Source organism: Ciona robusta, chromosome 6, assembly GCF_009617815.1.
Source record: "Ciona robusta chromosome 6, ASM961781v2".
NCBI classification, from domain to species: domain Eukaryota; kingdom Metazoa; phylum Chordata; class Ascidiacea; order Phlebobranchia; family Cionidae; genus Ciona; species Ciona robusta.
In genome coordinates, this window is record NC_143240.1 from 4,547,514 (window position 1) to 4,566,886 (window position 19,373).

Genomic DNA, 19,373 nt, shown 5'->3' on the forward strand with positions numbered 1-19,373 from the left:
CATTGTATAAAAATACAAAAAAATGGCCCAAAAACATTGTATGAAAATCTAAAAAATGGCCCAAAAACATTGTATGAAAATCTAAAAAATGCGCCCAAAACATTGTATAAAAATACAAAAAAATGGCCCAAAAGTCCACCTGTGTCACTCAATTAATAAACCCCTCTAGTTTCCTTCTACCATCTACTGTCACGTAATTATAACAACTTTCTAATCATTACTCCAACTACCCCCAGGTTCCAGAGTTTGACAACTTATACCTTGACATGAACGGTATCATCCATAATTGTTCCCACCCCAATGATGATGATCCCCACTTTAGGATTACTGAGGAACAAATATTCAAAGATATTTTCAACTATATTGAGGTGATAATGGGTATAGTTAAGCACAGCAGTGCAGGATTAATTTCTCGCAGCTCATTTTTAAACTTCCAAAATTTTCGGCTGATTTTTTTTAAGTAATGCTGATTGGACTGCATGCACAAGCGTTAAAATATTACATCCATATACGTATCGTGAGCAGACGCGCGCATTTTAGAGGAAAACTTCTTTCTTGATTCTTAGTTGCGAACAAACTCGTACACTGCTTATAGAGAAACGAGTTGCAGTTACATAGAAATTATATTAGCGAAAGTATTATCGTAACATAGATATCATATTAACAGGTGTCGTAGTAACATAGACATCATATTAACAGGTATTATTCCGTATAATCCGTCCCCAACGAACATTCTTCATGGCGGTTGACGGGGTGGCTCCTCGTGCCAAGATGAATCAACAACGAGGGAGAAGATTCAGGTGCGTTGGGTTTATATGATGTCACATTAGTGTTGGGGTGATGGCGGTGATTTATTGTTGTTTTACTCCTGACTGTACATTATGTTATTTTAGTTTTCCATTTTATATATCTATTGTTTAAAGTTTGGTAGTCAATTAGTCATTGACCGTTGCTTGTATATTATATTGCTTGTCCTAAGGCTCTTATATTTAAACCCTAGATCCGCCAAAGAAGCTGAAAACAACATCAAACAAGCGTTACAGAAAGGAGAGGTTCTCCCAACTGAAAAGAGATTTGATTCCAACTGTATTACACCAGGTAGTTATATACGGATGTTATTTATGGTATATTTTATCATGTATATACATATATATATATAGCATCATAATTGTATACAAACAAGTTTATGTTAAATGCAATCCACCCAAGGTACATCATTCATGGAGAAGTTACAAGCACAACTTGAATATTTTGTGCAAAACAAAATAACCACGGATCCAAGTTGGCAGGGGATTAAAGTTTATTTATCTGGGCACCAGGTGAGTTGTGTGTAGGTTTGTAACCATATGTGTGTAAATGTAAATATGGGGTATAACATATAGGCCAACTGTATGGCTGACTATTTGTCCCACTTATTAGTTTAAATGTCAAAATACAGGTCTTCTGTTTTATACACCTTCGCTTACAGGTTACCATGTATGTAACTTTGTGGGTGATTGAATAATGGGAAAACTCTGGCCTAGGACCTCACTCATATGCCATATAGAAAATATAATATAACCAAAGTAAACCAACCTATTACATTAACAACCACAGACACCTGGAGAGGGCGAGCACAAAATTATGGAATTTATCCGATACGAAAGATCCCAGCCTGAGTATGATCCAAACACAAGGCATTGTTTATATGGTTTGGACGCCGATCTACTTATGTTGGGTCTATGTACGCATGAACCACATTTTGCTTTGTTGAGGTAAAGGTTGTTATAGTGAGGTGTCAAATGTATGTATTTGCTATTTGGTTGAGGTGTTGAAAGTAGTGGTTTAGAGTGTGAAGGTTAAACAGTGTTCCAGTCTATGAAATAAAGGACAAACACGCACAGTGCGATACTGCGGTAGTGTGTACAGTGTACCGGTTCAATATATAAATGACAAAAAGTGTACCAGCATGCTAAACAAACAACAGCAGATATTATAATCATAATGAATGACACATGCAGCTGTTTCATTGGTTTAATTCTTAGCAACCTTAAACCTAAAAATTGTGCAATGGCCAACTCTGGTCTAAATCCCAGGTCCCATGTCGTGGCGTGCCTCACTGTAGGACCTTACCCATATAGAATATAAACATCAACATCTTATATATTACAGGGAGGAAGTCAAATTCACTCGCCAGAAATCGTCGAAAACCCAAAACGCAGCCCAAACCACATTCCATTTGCTGCATATTTCATTATTGAGGGAATACATTGAGCATGAGTTTGAAGCTGTTAAGGTGATTGTGTATTAAAATAATATATTGATATACCATGCTATTTATGCAGATATTTGGAATACTTTAAATTTATTCGTAAGTTTCTGAAGATTATTGTGGTGTATTTGAATATAAGATGCTATCTATGTCCAGTTTATATTTTGCATATTTAAGTTTGTTCGTAAATTCTTTCTCAAACATTAGATATACTCGTACATGCGTGTCTTGAATGTCTAAGTGTTTAAAAGTGTGGGCAAAACCATAAATACAACATATCTATATCGGTTAAATATCATACACAATGTTTAGCAGAGCAGCATAATTGTACAACAATATACAACATTCCTCTTCTACTTTGCCTTTGCTTGTTCGTTTAGCTGTGTAGCGTCTGCAGTGTGCTTACACTTTGGACCTTTTGAACTTACAACTTAAAGTTTTGTACATATGTTAATATGTTATACACATTACACAGTAATACATAACTTTACATTACGGACCTCATATTAATGTTATCATATATAGGGATGCACATTACAGGATTTCGAATCCGTGAAATTCAAATCTTTTTGCATTCGAATCTAATTACGGGATTCAGTATTCTGTTTAATGACGTCATCACACGTCATCTCTTGAACTAAACTAGAGTTCGGAATTCTAGATTCGAAAATAAAGTATTCCAGGATATCCTAGAATACCTAATTATTCTGCAATGTGCATCCCAAATCATATGCAACCATAGTGATACATAACATCTTTGCAGCCCAACCTACCATTTGAATTCAACATTGAATCGATAATAGACGACTGGGTGTTGATGGGTTTCCTTGTCGGCAATGACTTCATTCCCCATCTACCTGACTTACACATATCTACAAGTGCCCTACCATTCCTATACCAAACTTATATACAAGTATTACCAACATTAGATGGTTACTTGAATGAAGGAGGTGTTATTAACCTGGGGAGGCTGGAAGTTTATCTCAAAGCTATTTCAAGCGTAAGTGGCTGTTGTGTATTGTTGGGTGCTGATTTATATAGTTTATATGCTTGTGTATTGTTGGGTATATGCTGTATCTAGGTAAATGGGTTTGTTTGGTATATTTGTAATTGTAAGTATAAAACAGCATTGTAATTAATGTAAAACAGACTTTAGTGTAAGTGGGTGTTTTGTTTGGAATACTTGTTAGGATAAAACTGGACTGTAATTAATGTAAAAAAGGCAATTTCTATGTTTTGTTGTTGTTGGGTCTTCATATATTATTTCCTGTCAAATACTTTGTTCCACAGCTGTTGCTACCAGGCATAATGTAATGAAGTAAATAAAGAAGCTCTTCTGGTATAAAACTAAATTTCATGGCAGCAACAACACATATATAGTATATTATGCATAAGCTTAAGTTCCTGCAATGATGAGATATAATATAGTGAAGCAAAACTACTTGTGTAGTTGCAATTATGTGCAAACTTAATCTTCTCTCTGATGCAGATTATTAAAGTTGTTACAACTTGTTGGTATCCATGCTTAATTTACCAAAAACAGAACTTTATTTGTATAGAATATAATATTAGTATACAATGTTGGGGTAATGAGACAACTTTGCCCTAAATCCCAGGTTTCTCACTGTAGCACCTCACCCAAATAGAATAACAACGGACTAATCTATATCTTACTTTCATTATATATATAACCTTTCTTCATCTCAGTTTGACTTGGATCACTTTGAGGAAGTATATTCCGATTACAAATGGTTGGAAGCGAAATCTAAGAGCAAGAAACCAACTGATTGTTTATTAGTGGGTGGGGAAGTAACCGAGGATAAGTCACTCAAGATTGTTAAAGGTATCTGGCTGTTTGGTATAGACTTATATATAGGTGCTCAATAACATAATATATATGGTTGGGCGCCAAACCTGAGGTGGCAGGGTGGGCAGGCCAACCATAGAATTTTCTGCATGTTTTAATCGCAAAGTCACTCATGGCAGTGAAGCTAAAAGGTATATATGTGTGTGTGGTTTAATTTCACCTCAGGGATTATTTTGCAAACAAGTGTTAGATCTAGTTGGACAAACAAGTATTTTTGGGGCAGATTTTTTTCTTTCTATAATTAAATTGTGCTTGTAATAATATAATTAACACTCCCCAACCCCATTATAACCCCAATATCCCACAGACCTAGCAATAAAGCAAGGCACGATAGAAGCCACGGAAACTGTTGACGAAGAACATTCAACATTTGATCAAGAGTTTAAACTTCACAAACGAGCTTATTATCAAACCAAGTTTAACATTGAGGTGCGTATGTATGTATCATACTAGGGGTTATTATAATATATAGTGGTGTGGGGAAAGACGGGACACCTCTAGCACATAATATCCAAATATCCTGATCAAGTTTTAAACAATTAACAACAGTCCATGGGAGTCGTGAGGATACGTTTTTATAATTCTTTGAATGATTTTTGTTCACTACCAAATGGGACGTGAAAATAGAATGAAAAGGTGTCCCATCTTTCCCCACCCTACTATATATCCCAACCTACATTACAGGGCACAGAAGATGAGATATCCACGATAGCTTACGAATATATTCTTGGTATTCAATGGATTTGTCATTATTATTATAATGGAGTGCAATCTTGGGATTGGTGAGTTGGTATTGTGATGTCACTGTTTGATGATGTCATATGCTGTGTGATGATGTCATATATTTTGTGATGATGTCATATATTTTGTGATGATGTCATAAACTGTAATTTCAAATTAGGTTAATCCCCATTTATAACCATTTTAACTCCATATATTTAAACCAAGTTACCCCTACATACTTTTCCCCCCATTTATACCTAACTAACCCCCAGCAGAGATATTACCCCATTATGTTTCCCCTCAACCCCAAATCTACCCCTAAATACACCTTGGTTTTACCACCGCTAACCCTTATATTACACCCATTAACCCCCAGGTTCTACCATAACCCCCTTTCACCCCACTAATCCCCCATTTACCCCCAGGTTCTACCCTTAACCCTATTTACACCCATGTTTTACCCATTTACCCCCAGGTTCTACCCGTACCACTACTCCCCCTACATGTCTGATCTATGCAATATATCCACCCTACACCTCACGTATAATATGAACCAACCATTCCTACCTTTCCAACAACTATTGGCTGTATTGCCTGCTGCTAGTAAAGACTGCATACCTGAACCTTACTGGGTGAGTATTATACATATATATGTTTTATATGTAGTTTTGTAACATAGTATGATCACATGTGTATGTATGTAGCAATGTAGGCAAGGACTATATATATATACTTCATGCCAAACATAGGACACTGTACATACATATTAATGTAATAATGTATTAGTCAAACATAGGCGTAATGTTTGAAGGGGTTAATGTGAGACATTTCGCCATTTAATGAGGGTATTACATTTTTTTAGCAAAAAAAGGGTAAAAATAATCTTTACCAATTTTATTTTTATAATTTGATTAATTTTACTACAATTTTATGAAACTATGTAAAAGAAATGTTATTTCTATAATATGTCAATATTCTCGCTTAATTTTTGCCTTGTCATACAGAATCTGATGGATGAGTCATCGATTATAGGAGATTTCTATCCTAGTAATTTCAGCACTGATTTAAACGGGAAACAACAGGAGTGGGAGGCGGTGGTGCAAATTCCTTTCATTGAAGAGGTAACTACTAATAATAGGGGTTGTGGGGTTATGGGGATTGTTATATTATCATACTGTGTGGGTTGGGTGTATGGCCTACTAAAGACATAGCTTAACAACTAGACTTGGTGAAACATCTGCTATAGCATAATGAGTCTATACTCGATAATTGAAACAACCTTGATATTCATATTAAGATTTTTGTATAACAAACACTAAAAACTGTTGGCATCATCAGTACTTGTAAAAGACTGAGTAGACTTGGTGAAACATCTGCTGTAGTATAATGAGTCTATACTCGATAATTGTAACCTTGATATTCATAATTAAGATTTTGTATAACATACACCAACAACTGGTGTACATAATACAATGTCAAGGTGTATGTATGTAAACCTTTATATTCTATTGTTGAATGACACTTAGTATTATGACATCACCAGGAGCGATTGTTATCGGCAATGGAGTCTTGTAATTCGCGACTATCAGCGAGTGACAAGCGTCGCAACACACACGGTCCTTGTCAGCTTTATAGTTACGACCCCAACACACCCCATTATGTCAAGTCATCATTACACGGCATTTTCCCGAACCTGGAAGCTTGTGTGGCAAAGTAAGTCTCAAGTTTTTAAAAGATATTTTTAAAGTTGTATTTTTTTTTGAACTTAGACCAGAGTTTAAAAGTTAATCAAAAAAATCCAATTTATGTTCTGGGTGCAGCTTTTATTTTGCTTGGAGCGTGTTTTAACGAATGTTGTTTGGCCGAATAGGTTTAAGTAAGTTTTCTAAATAGGTTTAGCAGCCACCCTATTTTATTTGATTATTTTCCTATAGTAGTTTTCACCCGTAGCGTGTTTTAACGATTGTCGTTTTGCTGCTAATTCCATTTCCTTCTCTTCGTTCGTTAATTAATTTGATCTTCGCTATCGTATTCGAAGAGATAAAAAAGTTTTGCTATGTAAAGTTAAAAGTCATTTATTATCTCTTTGATAAAATTAACAAAGATCTAATTAATCAAAATAACAGAGAGAAGGGAATTAGCAGCAAAACAACAGTCGTTAAAAACACACTATGTAAAAACATACTGAAAGTATAAATTATCAGTGATGGAGTAATAGCCCACAAACCGGAGTTCAGATATTACACGCGTGTATATATTCATATGGTTAATATTTAACTCTGAGGTCCGGGTATGATTGAGACAATATACCAAGCGCAACTGGTGCCGTTCATACCACTGGGACTGCACACTGGTTCCCGGGTGTAGTACTATATGCAAAGGAAGCCGAAAGCACCTTTGAAGATGGCGCCATCTAAAACTTAGCGTAAGATGTTTACGCTAAGTTCATACTGGTGGTTAGGCCCAGAGGTGGTTTCAATCTTCCAATTAGACCTCTTTTATTTCTTGGGGTTTATATACGATATATAGTTACATAGGGGTGGCAAGGGTGGCCGTTTAGTACATATTTATAGAATATTTTTATATTAGATGTTACCTATATAAATTGTTGATGGGGGGTGTATTTATAAAATATCAGTAGTATTGAATTCACTTTTATTGATTTCAAAATTACCTCAAAAATCGATTCTGCATTTGGTTAGTGAGCCAGTAGTAGGGTAACAGCCCCACAAATTGGAGTTCATACTTTACACCCGTGTATATAGTTATGTTGTTAGTACTTAACATTGAGGTCCGTGAGGGGAGAAAAGTGGTACCTGGATGAACTGGTGTAACTTCGCCGCTGCTGAAGTGTGTTTGTGCTGTTGGTGTATCGTAGACATAAAGCACTCTACGCTTTGGCAAGTACGTACAGTGGTTGGGTTATTTCAGAGGTGGTTTCAAACCACTATTAGACCTCTTTGTTGCAAATGTCCAGCGGTCCAGTTGCGAAGAACCCACAAACCGTAGGTTTATTATTACAGTTGACTATATAAGCGTATGATTACTAATGACTTATTGAGGTCCGGGTGTGATTGAGACAAAATGCCTGAGCTCGACTGGTGTCATAATCACCGCTGTATTTTTTTTTTTATGGGTGAGGTCCTTGTCAAGGACCTGGGATTTAGGCCAGATTTGGCCCATTACCCCAACACCCGGAAAGCCCATTTAAGTCCTTCTTGCGAGCGGTGCCGCGACACCGCATCGCAGTCAGACGCGTATTGTTGGCACCATTTTTTATCCTCGTGTGCTTACGAGTTACCATACTTTTCAACTTTGTGTATGATTTTTATTTAATATGGCTTACAATTTTGACAACCCATTAGTGACCGCTGGGTTGGAGCAATGTCCGTTAAGTGTCTTGCCCAAGGACACATACGCCGATCAGTTTTAGTACCGCTGCCAAGCATCGAACCGGGGACACTTTGGTTTCGATGCAGGCGCCTGAACCACTGAGCCACGGCGTCGGACAAAATCACCGCTGTAACTTGAGAAAATCACCGCTGTAACTTGAAAATCACCGCTGTAACTTGAGTCATTAGCTCGCATGACGTAGTGAATCATGTGTGTAGCCTGTGCATGTCAGGCTCTGTAGCGTAATGCAGTAAGTACAAGTTTTGTAATACCAGGGGTGGTCTCAATCTACCAATTAGACCTCATTTCATTTAGGAAGCATCTGTATGTGTATATAGTAGGGTGGGGGAAGATGGGACACCTTTATATTCTATATTATCGTCCATATATATATATATATTTTGTGCTAAAGGTGTCCCATCTTCCCCCACACCATATACATAGGAACGTAGGCGCCAAACCTGGTGTGGCAAAGTGCTTTCAATTTTGAAATTTGCTGATCATTGTACTATCACCACTGTATAGTGTTTATTTGAATGCATGTTTGTGAGATATTAAATTATTAAGATGAGTGGCAAATATTTTTGTTTAAGTTAACTTTCTGCAATCGCAATTGTTACAGTCAGTAGTTCAACACGCCCCACAAATCGTAGATTTTATATCGCAGTGGAGTATATAACTCTCCAGTTAAAAATTGATATATGAGGTCCGGGAACAAGTGGAATAACCGTCACACCTATGGACTTACGAGTCCCCGCGCTTAGTAAATAGACGAGCGTCAATCCATGCCATTGTCACAAAAAAAATCCTTATAAAACCCTCAAAAATATGTTCCAACTCCTAATAAACCTCAAACTTTTTCCTTAATTGAATATATTTGTTGTAGTTTAGTGGTAATTATTCTAAAAAAGCCTATGTTTAGCAATACTACTAACTTTTTAGTTTTTGTCAGAAGTTGTTAAAAAATCTAGATTGAATGTATAGTGCATGTTAATAACAGTATAATATTAGTCTTATCCCTGAAACTTCATAAATAATACCAGTGTTGATTACCTTGATGGAGGGAGTCTTACTATATTGCAGACAAAACATTGGTATCTTTAAACCTGCAATATATCTAAAGCTGTTATAAAATAGACCTTATGTTGCATATAGAGTAATATAACGTAGTCTATATGTACTATGCATAGTTTAATTATTTCAATCTAGAAATAATTTAGCGTTTCATCTGCCACAAGACATTAAATCTTTTTTAATTACAATCTAATCTTGTGGACATGTCAGTAGTTACGCACACCCCACAAATCGTAGATTCTATGTTACTATAGAGTATATGATTCCACAGTTAATTATTAATATACGAGGTCCGGGTACTTGTGAAGCAACCATTATTCCATAGCATCGTGTGGACCACACCACACGAACTGGTAATTTCATTCTCCACAGCCAATGACCTCAACCAATTAACTAAAATCTTTAAATCAATCTGTTTCCTTTTCAACAGGTTTTGGACAAATATATTCTTAGTTATCGCAATGAAAAAGGCACAAAAAATGTTAATGATTGGTTAGCAATGGAGCGAAAAATCATTAAACTAGTTTTCCCCCACGATTCATGATGCTTATGGATTAATCCCATTCCCATGGATTAACACTATGTATAGTAGGGTGGGGGAAGATGGGACACGTTTAGCACATAATATCCAAATATCCTGATTGTGTTTTGAACAATTAACAACGGCCGATAGGAGTCGTGGAGATACGGTTTTATAATTCTTTGAATGTTCTTTGTTTACTACTGAATGGGACGAGAAAATAGAGTAAAAGGGTGTCCCATCTTTCCCCACCCTACTATATATTTTATATAACCCCCTATATATACCCATATTAACCCCATACACCCACAGACGTGAAGACATCCCACCAACACATTGGATATACGATGATTATCGTGACTTTACGAAAGGCTTGCTACCTGGGTGTAAACTATCAACATATTACCAAGGTTTTCCAACATTATACCATCTACCACATAAGTAAGTAACATTACTAATTATGAATACACTGTAAGGGTTATACAAACACATGCATAAAAAACAAAGCCACAAAGTTACATACAAGGAAATTAAAATATTAATATATTGTAAGTGTTATACAAACACATTACATACATAAAATTGTTGTCCCGGCCGCCACGCGGGGATAAGGCAAGTTACATACTTTAACTTACGCAAATACTGTGCACTGAGACGTTTGAGGTAACATTAATCCCATGGCGGGCTTTGTGAGCTCTTGTCCCGCCTAAGTTTCCCTGATACTATGTTCTAATAACTGTATGCTCGAACAAACGATATTCTAGAATATGTTGAATAGGCTTTATTTATGTAAGTGTGATGTCATAATGATCTGTTTGCTGATTATAACTTGTTGTCTTAATATATTTAGTACAAGATATTATATCAATAACATGTTTAATACATAATTATTAAATATAACATGTTTAATACACAACTATTAAATATAACTTGTTCAATACACAATTATTAAACATAACATGTTTAATACACAATTATTAAATATAACATGTTTAATACACAATTATTAAATACAACATGTTTAATACACAATTATTAAATATAACATGTTTAATACACAATTATTAAATCTAACATGTTTAATACACAATTATTAAATACAACATGTTTAATTCACAATTATTAAATATAACATGTTTAATACACAATTATTAAACATAACATGTTTAATACACAATTATTAAACATAACATGTTTAATACACAATTATTATATATAACATGTTTAATACACAATTATTAAATCTAACATGTTTAATACACAACTATTAAATATAACTTGTTTAAAATACAATTATTAAATATAACATGTTTAATACACAATTATTAAATATAACTTGTTTAAAATACAATTATTAAATATAACATGTTTAATACACAATTATTAAATCTAACATGTTTAATACACAACTATTAAATCTAACATGTTTAATACACAACTATTAAATATAACTTGTTCAATACACAATTATTAAATCTAACATGTTTAATACACAACTATTAAATTTAACTTGTTCAATACACAATTATTAAATATAACATGTTTAATACACAATTATTAAATATAACATGTTTAATACACAATTATTAAATATAACTTGTTTAATACACAATTATTGTATCAATTACATGTTGAATTTCTTTTTATATTAGAATAGATGTATAAAACAATAGTGCTGGAATTTTAACAGGTAGAAACATATTCTTATTCTTTGTATTTCATTTGACATTGGTTGCTCAAGCTCGTTACAGATTCTCGCATATTCCAACCAACATATCAATGACTCAATATATCTGCCAGTATTATGGTAGTAAACTGCATATGCACCATATAGATTCATGTGCACCACTGTTGTTGTATTCTTGTACGGTTGCATCAGTTGTTTGGCTTCATCCAGTAGTTTCAATGCTTCTTTGTATTTTCCATTGTTTATCAGTGTTCCAGCAGATTCACACAACTTCATGGGATGTTGAAACATGAATTGTTGAAAAGTTTTTTTTGTCCATTGCTTAATAACACCAGGTATTGGTAGCTTAAGTTTCTTCCGGATTCTTGCACATTCCAACTCACATATCAATGACTTGTAATATCTGCGGGTGTAACTGTAGTAAACTGCATATGCATTATATAGAGCCATGTGCACCAATGTTGTTGTATTCTTGTACGTTTGTATCAATTGTTTGGCTTCATCCAGTAGTTTCAATGCTTCTGTGGGTTTTCTATTGTCCACCAGAACTTGGGCATAAACACACAAATGTGTGGTTTTTATATCATAGGTAAGGTCCTTCGATTTTAAGAGCTTTTTCCAAAGTGTGTAAATGTTGGAAAATCTACCATCGTTGAGCAACAACAAGGTTTCAGAATATGTTAAAAGGCTTTGAAGCTGCCTAAACTTTTGTTTGCTTGATTCAACATTTTTCGACATTTTTTCCAATTCCTGGATCTTGGCTTCAACTTCTGATCTTAAACCTTCAAAAGATTTTGCCTCCTTGTTGTACGATCGTTTTACAATGCTGGCCAATTCATAAACTTTGTACGCAAACATCTGATCTTCTGTAAGCTTAGATTGGTTAACGTTTGAACAAATATCAATAACCAGATCATATTCCTTACATATAAATGCAACTGTAACAACATTAATATCAAACGGCATTTCACCAACTTGTGGCGAGGAAGTTGTTTGTTTGATAAGTTCCACCACATCTTTATATAACACGAGAACAGATAAAGATTTCATTTTAAGTCTAACAGGATCCTCCATAACAAGCCATTCTAATGACCATGTACTGTAATCTGCTATATATTCTTTTAGCAATTGTTGCATGAATATTACACTCATGGTGAAAGATACAAGACTTTGTTTTCCAACAATTTTAATTAAACCAGATATAGGTTCCTCACCAAAAAAACCTTCCGTAAGATCATCATCTTGTTGTCCCTGTGAATGATAAACTTTTGCGCGAACCTCACAAGCCACTGCCACCATGAACCGGAGTTGGTCTGCCACCTCTTCACTGCATTTGCCTTTTTCTTCCAATTCATCAATGACATCAAAGCAAGATGATGCTTGCAGTGAACATAGTCTACCGATGGCCGAAATAAAGATGGTTGCACCTCGGTAGATTGCTTTCTTTATGTTGTAATTTTGCCAACCCGAAAATGTACTAACATGTATATTTATCAAGTCGAACTTTTGGAGATTACCTTCTATTTGTTTGGACACAGTTGAGAACTTATTTTTTTCATCATTTTCTTTAATCTGTTGATGAGCTTGTTCTTGATATTCAACACAAATTCCTTCATCACCAGCTACAAAGCAAGCCCTGGATAAAACTTCAGCCACATGGTATCCCTGCTTTACTTGTTCATCGCTATTTAAGTATAGGACCATTTCATCAACTGGTTTAATAAACTCAGTGTTCCAAGGTTTTTTTTTAGTTGCTGGTCGTCCAAGTGGGCGTATGCAAGCGTGGGCTACCATTCCATCAAATGTTATCCCATTTAGTGTAACAATGTCTGTAAACCAGTCTCTATACCTGGGGTTTATACTTGGAATTGCAACACAGTTGATCAAGGTTTCTCCGAGGTTGATTAAGATGATGTTGAAGATTGTGGTGAACCATCTGAAGTACTTCATGATTATCTCCTGATCTTTCATCTTGGCATCATCATTATCAAGGACAATGATGTGTTCGAAATCTGAGTACAGAGTGATTTCCGATCGTGCCAAGGAACCCAATCCAACTACAGCATATTTGCATGGTTGTTCTCCCATAATCTTGATGCATTTATCAGAAATAAACCTCATTAACTCGGTGTAGCTTCCCGTAACTTCTTGTTGAATATTTTTAACATCTATGACTTTCCTCCTTTGTAGATTAATCAGTTGATCATCTTCTAAATCATCTGTGATTTCCTCAAACTTGTTATACCTTTCGCCAAAATCTTCTCGAAGCTCCTTTAGTTTTTCTTTTACCTCTCCTGCCAAAGAAACCAAATCAGCGTCAAGCTTTGCCGCATCTGCTTCCACCAGAACTGCTGAGCATAAAGCTTTAAGTTCATCTCTAAATATTTGATTCTCTGGATCCCTCACAATAGCAGCGTTATACAGAGCTGCACTACGAGTCATGTTCAACATTTTATAGTTAGATTTATTTTCATAAATCTTGGCCAACTCATAGAGTACCACAGCTGCTTTAAGTTCAGTTCCTTTCATTTCTTTCCCATCAGAATCACACAAATCGTTCAACTTTTGGGCAAGAATCTTTTCCTCGTCACCAACCTCATCTTGTATAAAGTCATGTTCAGTTGATTCCATTTTGAAACTTTCATACAGAGAAGTAACTCTTATGCATCAACTGTTAACAAAGTTTATAATGTAACAATGCAACCGCAGCTAACAAAAATACAGAGTTTATAAAACTTTAACGCGACTGTGCTTAAAGTTGAATTCATGTGTTAAAGAAATAGTTCAGTATACGAAACCGCAACACTAGAAATTGCTAACAAAGTTTATAATGCCACAACACTACTGTAGCTAACAAAGTTTATAATACCACAACACTACTGTAGCTAACAAAGTTTATAATTCCACAACCCTACTGTAGCTAACAAAGTTTATAATACCACAACCCTACTGTAGCTAACAAAGTTTATAATACCACAACCCTACTGTAGCTAACAAAGTTTATAATACCACAACCCTACTGTAGCTAGCAAAGTTTATAATACCACAACCCTACTGTAGCTAACAAAGTTTATAATGCCACAACCCTACTGTAGCTAACAAAGTTTATAATGCCACAACCCTACTGTAGCTACAGTTAACATACACTTATAGTTTGATATGCCTCAACTCCACTGTAGCGAGAACGTTATGCTTGAATTCCTCTGAAATATTTCAGCTTACAAAACACATCGCAAGTGGTAGCTAACAAAGTTTATATATCAGTGGTGTGTAAAGGACACACACTCAAACTTATAAAATGACAACAAAAGGAATTAAAATTAACTAAAAATGGAAATTAGCAAACATACAGGCTCTAATTGTAGTAATTTTAAACAAAAACAAAATTCCATTCATAAACCAATGGATTCTGTTGCCCAGCCATGCAAGGATAAACAAGTTACATACGTGGTAACTTGTAAGCATCGGGCACGAGGTGTATGGAACAGAACACCCGTGTTATAAAGACTGTCATTGCCATGCGAGGTTAAATAAGTTACATACGTGGTAACTTGTAAGCATCGGGCACGAGGTGTATGAAACAGAGCACCCGTGTTATAAAGACTGTCATTGCCATGCGAGGTTAAATAAGTTACATACGTGGTAACTTGTAAGCTGGCATGAGATGTGTGAAACAGAACACCCGTGTTAAAACGACTGTCGTTGCCCCGCCATGCGAGGATAAATAAGTTTCATACATCCAAAAATCTAAGCAAGACAAATAAAAATAGAAAAGATTTCATTCATCATATTTAACCCCCCACAGATCCTACTTGAAGAAACAAGGTGTCAAAGTATTCCAAGCACCGAGTAGGAATGAGAATCTCATCCTCCGAATACTTCCTCCTGAGGAGAAATCAACTATGACATCATACAGGGCTCTGTTGAAGAAGAATGAGGTTTGTTTGGTGTTTGCAACGCTTCAATGTTTATAATGTTACTGTAGCCCCTAGAAACTAGACATTATATAATGTAAAATAGTCTTTTTTGGCTCCTTTGATATAAAAACATTTATTTCAAAAGACATTTTACTAAAGCTCTTTAACACAAGATAAATTTTCCTTTTCTTTGATACCAAGTTTATAACGGTCTTGTTAATTTTTTAATAGAATGGAAAGGTGTCCCATCTTCCCCCACCCTACTATATTATTATTATTACACACTATTGTTGTCCCATAGCCTGAATTCAATATAAATAGATGGTTAAATACCAAGACGTTTGCTGAAGGCTCTTTCACTTTTTTTATCACCAAGTTATTAATATTTATAATGTTGTTGTTCCCAGAGCCTGGAGTCGATATCGGAGCGATTGTTGGGTGAATCAGTATACGTTGGTTGGCCGCATATGGCTGAGGGAAAAGTGGTGGCTGTTACTGATGGAAAGGAAAAGGTGGGGGTTATATATAGTATGTTGCATACTTGCATAGTATGTGTATGGTGTATATGTATATGTATATATATATAGTGTGTATGATGTATATTGGTGTATGTGTATTGGTATATATATGTGTATGGGTATATATATGTGTATGAGTTATATGGGTATGGTATATGGGTATGTATTCCACTATTATGTGCAAAACACCCCAAATGTTTTGCTTATTTTTGTGGATAAATATGTGTGTTCTTTTACTTTTCTAATGTTTTAATGAATATATTTCTGTCTGTGGATAAATGTACATTGTTCCGCACCTTTTACATTAAGTTATATTATTAATTATCATATATATTCACCACTTTATCCTGATATAATATCCATACAGGCCACCTACCAGGAACATACAACGGTTGGTAACCAAAGTTCCAAGCATAAAGTTGTGTGGAAGATGATGGAGAAGCATGAGGTGGAAGCTTTTCATGGAGATGTTAAGGATATAAAGGATACGTAAGTTGTGGTGGTGGTGTCACTGGTGTGTACTATGTGTTGTAAACTGTGTGTGTATGGTGTATACTGTGAGCATGAGGTGTATGTATGGGTAATAAGCTTGACAGTGGGCATATGGTGTATGAAACCACATGTGTGTAATACCCGTGATGTAACTTGGCATTAAGCATTAACAGGGGCGTATTCATTAGGTCTGGTCCCCGTCTCCTTGTGGAAAATAAGGCCTGAAATTACCATGCTTCATTGCGCTGCATATCTGGTTTTTATCCACCGGTTAAGAGCACTGCAATAAACAACACATATCTGGTTTTTATCCACCACGTTAAGAGCACTGCAATAAACAACACATATCTGGTTTTTATCCACCACGTTAAGAGCACTGCAATAAACAACACATATCTGGATTTTATCCATCGCGTAAGGAATTTTTTTAAAATAGGGTTGTGGCATTTGTATGGGTGCGGTGTGTATATGAGTCTAACTCATTGAGCATGAACTACCAACAGGAGCATAGGCAGACACGGTATAAACATAGGAGACACCCGAGTCATCTTATATGTTCACTTATTACTGGGAAAGAAATATATATGTGGTCGTAATGGTGAGATTACGTTGGAGAAGCAATGGTCAAATACTATGCAGCCATTTGCATTGCAGACTGTGTTAAAGGTAGGTTGTGTTTGGTTGTAACTTGTAATATAACTGTTATGCTAGAATATACCAAATGCTGTTTCTTGCTGCATCATCACAGAATACAAAACTAAATATGCAGCAAATATACCTGGCCAACTCATGGATTCATAAATGGACCCTTACCTACATGGCATCACAGTTATTTAGATATAACTTTTAACTTGTATTATTTTCGCATGTTACCCCTTGTAAAATAACTTGTTATCCTCACATAACCCCACCATTCACACAGGTGACAACTATGACACAGAATAACCCTGGCTATATTATAAGCTATAAATGCGTTTATATCCGATTAACAATATTCACATAGGACGTGACAGTTATTTAGATATAACTTGTATTTTCCCATGTTATCTGTTGTAAAATAACTTATATTATTCATTCTAATTACCCTGGCATACATACAGAACAACCCTAACTAACTTTGTATGCATAATACAATTAACCATATACACCACACATGGACATTACAGTAAACTTATGAATGCAAACTTAGAAGTAATTTTATTTATCCCCAATTGACCATACCACTACCATATACATAAGGTCCTGGGTAACTTATGAATAAATGTATTCTAATATAATCCCCTCTATACACCACACACAGGACATCACAGTAAAAGAACAAACCATGAAATCGGTCACCACGGTTGCTGAGATGTTTCCACAAGATGCCCAAGTATTCAACCTTGGTGTTCCGCATTATGGATGTGTGGGAAAGGTAGGCTGTGTATTATCTATGTATTGTAATCAGTGGGGCAGCCAGAAAAAAATTGGGAAGTTTAAAAAAAATAATAAAATTTTTTTATATAATTTTCTTTTTTTTATAAAAGGGGGGGGGGAGGCTGCGCCATGCAAGGTTATATAAGTGACATACATTCAATACACAGGTTTGCAGCACACATGGGGGAAATGCTACTGTATTGTTCAAGATACCTCCGGAGCCAAACCTTACAAAGATATTCAAGAAAATGCATGTAAGTTATAACAATATCTTTATTTTAGGACTTCACCCATATAGAATGAATAGAACAACGTTAACTTTGTGTCGGCCACTATACAACAGTATCATATACCACTTACATTAAAGTTATTACCGCACAGACAATGTCAAGCTACCATCCAGGTTGGAAGATCGCTTCAAACGTTGGGATAACTGGTTACCTGCTGTCCAGGATCACGGGGTCTATTTATATTTACTAGTGAGTTGGTTATAATGTGTTAATAACGCTGGACAATCAAATAAATCTCATCTTGTGTATGCGTTATTACAATCAATGGTGTTGAATTTATATGGTACAGGGTATGCGGGCCTACCCTCATCAATTTATTCTTAAAATATATATAAATTTACTCCAACAACCCATTTTATACCGTTACCCAGTTTTTTTAAAATCGTTTCCACTTTTACAAACAGTCCTGAAACTCGCAAATGGAGCATTGGTCTGAACTTAAAGTTCACCAAGGAGAAATCAGGGATTGCTGGTTTTACTAAAAGGAAGGACAACGAATGGTTGTATTCAGATGCTGTGACTAAGTTGTTGCTGGCGTATAAACAAAGGTAAGAGGGTGCATGGTTCAAGTACCAGGCAGGGTACCTGTTGGGATGTATGATGCCTGGTATGTAGGCTTTTTGTGTTTTAGAAGATTATTTGCTGTTTTAAACCTTTTTATTTGCTGTGTTCATGTTTTGGGTAAAAATTGCGTTTAGGAATTGTAGGAATTGTATTTTAATTGGCTGGCGGTTTTAAATATGAACATAAAAGTAAAATCCTTCTTAAAAGTTGTTTTTAGATGAATATTGTCTATTTTAATGAAAATAAAGTTGGAATTAATGTCAAAGCAGCATTTCTTATGTATTGTTGCATGATATAATGTCAATGAATGCATATATGGGACCCCTAATAACCCCTTTAATCCTAAATTCCCCCAAATACTGTTTTAATTAAGTAACCAACCAAGTAACCCTAATAACCCCAGGTTTCCCCGTGTGTTACGATATCTTGAGGAAAGTCTGATGAAAACATCAGAAGATTCGTTGGATCTTGAAGCTATGATGGGGAGTGAGGGAATGTAAGTGGGGGGTTCGGGGTTCAAGTCCCACTGTGGGGGTGTGGGGTTCAAGTCCCACTGTGGGAGTGTGGGGTTCAAATACCACTGTGGGGGTTTGTGGGAATGAAAAAAGGGGGTTGGGGATTCAAGTCCCACTGTGGGGGTGTGTGGGAATGTAAGGTGTGA

General features: G+C 35.5%; 2 protein-coding genes across 7 annotated transcripts in view; one reads left to right on the top strand and one right to left on the bottom strand.

Moving 5' to 3' along the window:
* LOC149735172 (5'-3' exoribonuclease 1-like) overlaps window positions 1-19,373 on the top strand; it is a 34,738-nt gene that overhangs the window by 544 nt on the left and 14,821 nt on the right. For all 6 annotated transcript variants that reach the window (XM_089879355.1, XM_089879357.1, XM_089879356.1 and 3 more), the window contains exons 2-24: window positions 237-368; window positions 700-800; window positions 1,001-1,098; window positions 1,210-1,319; window positions 1,597-1,754; window positions 2,152-2,275; window positions 3,015-3,251; window positions 3,959-4,094; window positions 4,426-4,547; window positions 4,803-4,900; window positions 5,317-5,473; window positions 5,846-5,962; window positions 6,385-6,554; window positions 10,141-10,269; window positions 15,321-15,453; window positions 15,840-15,944; window positions 16,318-16,439; window positions 16,946-17,108; window positions 17,743-17,856; window positions 18,026-18,112; window positions 18,240-18,337; window positions 18,553-18,696; window positions 19,116-19,208. In XM_089879355.1, the coding sequence (XP_089735481.1) occupies window positions 237-368; window positions 700-800; window positions 1,001-1,098; window positions 1,210-1,319; window positions 1,597-1,754; window positions 2,152-2,275; window positions 3,015-3,251; window positions 3,959-4,094; window positions 4,426-4,547; window positions 4,803-4,900; window positions 5,317-5,473; window positions 5,846-5,962; window positions 6,385-6,554; window positions 10,141-10,269; window positions 15,321-15,453; window positions 15,840-15,944; window positions 16,318-16,439; window positions 16,946-17,108; window positions 17,743-17,856; window positions 18,026-18,112; window positions 18,240-18,337; window positions 18,553-18,696; window positions 19,116-19,208 (2,948 nt within the window). The remainder of the gene's footprint in view (window positions 1-236; window positions 369-699; window positions 801-1,000; window positions 1,099-1,209; window positions 1,320-1,596; window positions 1,755-2,151; window positions 2,276-3,014; window positions 3,252-3,958; window positions 4,095-4,425; window positions 4,548-4,802; window positions 4,901-5,316; window positions 5,474-5,845; window positions 5,963-6,384; window positions 6,555-10,140; window positions 10,270-15,320; window positions 15,454-15,839; window positions 15,945-16,317; window positions 16,440-16,945; window positions 17,109-17,742; window positions 17,857-18,025; window positions 18,113-18,239; window positions 18,338-18,552; window positions 18,697-19,115; window positions 19,209-19,373) is intronic.
* LOC149735173 (uncharacterized) lies at window positions 11,273-14,801 on the bottom strand. Its single transcript, XM_089879371.1, has one exon. The coding sequence runs from the start codon at window positions 14,144-14,146 to the stop codon at window positions 11,477-11,479; it is 2,670 nt and encodes an 889-aa protein (XP_089735497.1). The 5' UTR covers window positions 14,147-14,801; the 3' UTR covers window positions 11,273-11,476.

Bases quoted from the DNA above. Each gene is read 5' to 3' on its own strand.
- LOC149735173 (XM_089879371.1), bottom strand. From the start codon at position 14,146: ATGGAATCAACTGAACATGACTTTATACAAGATGAGGTTGGTGACGAG.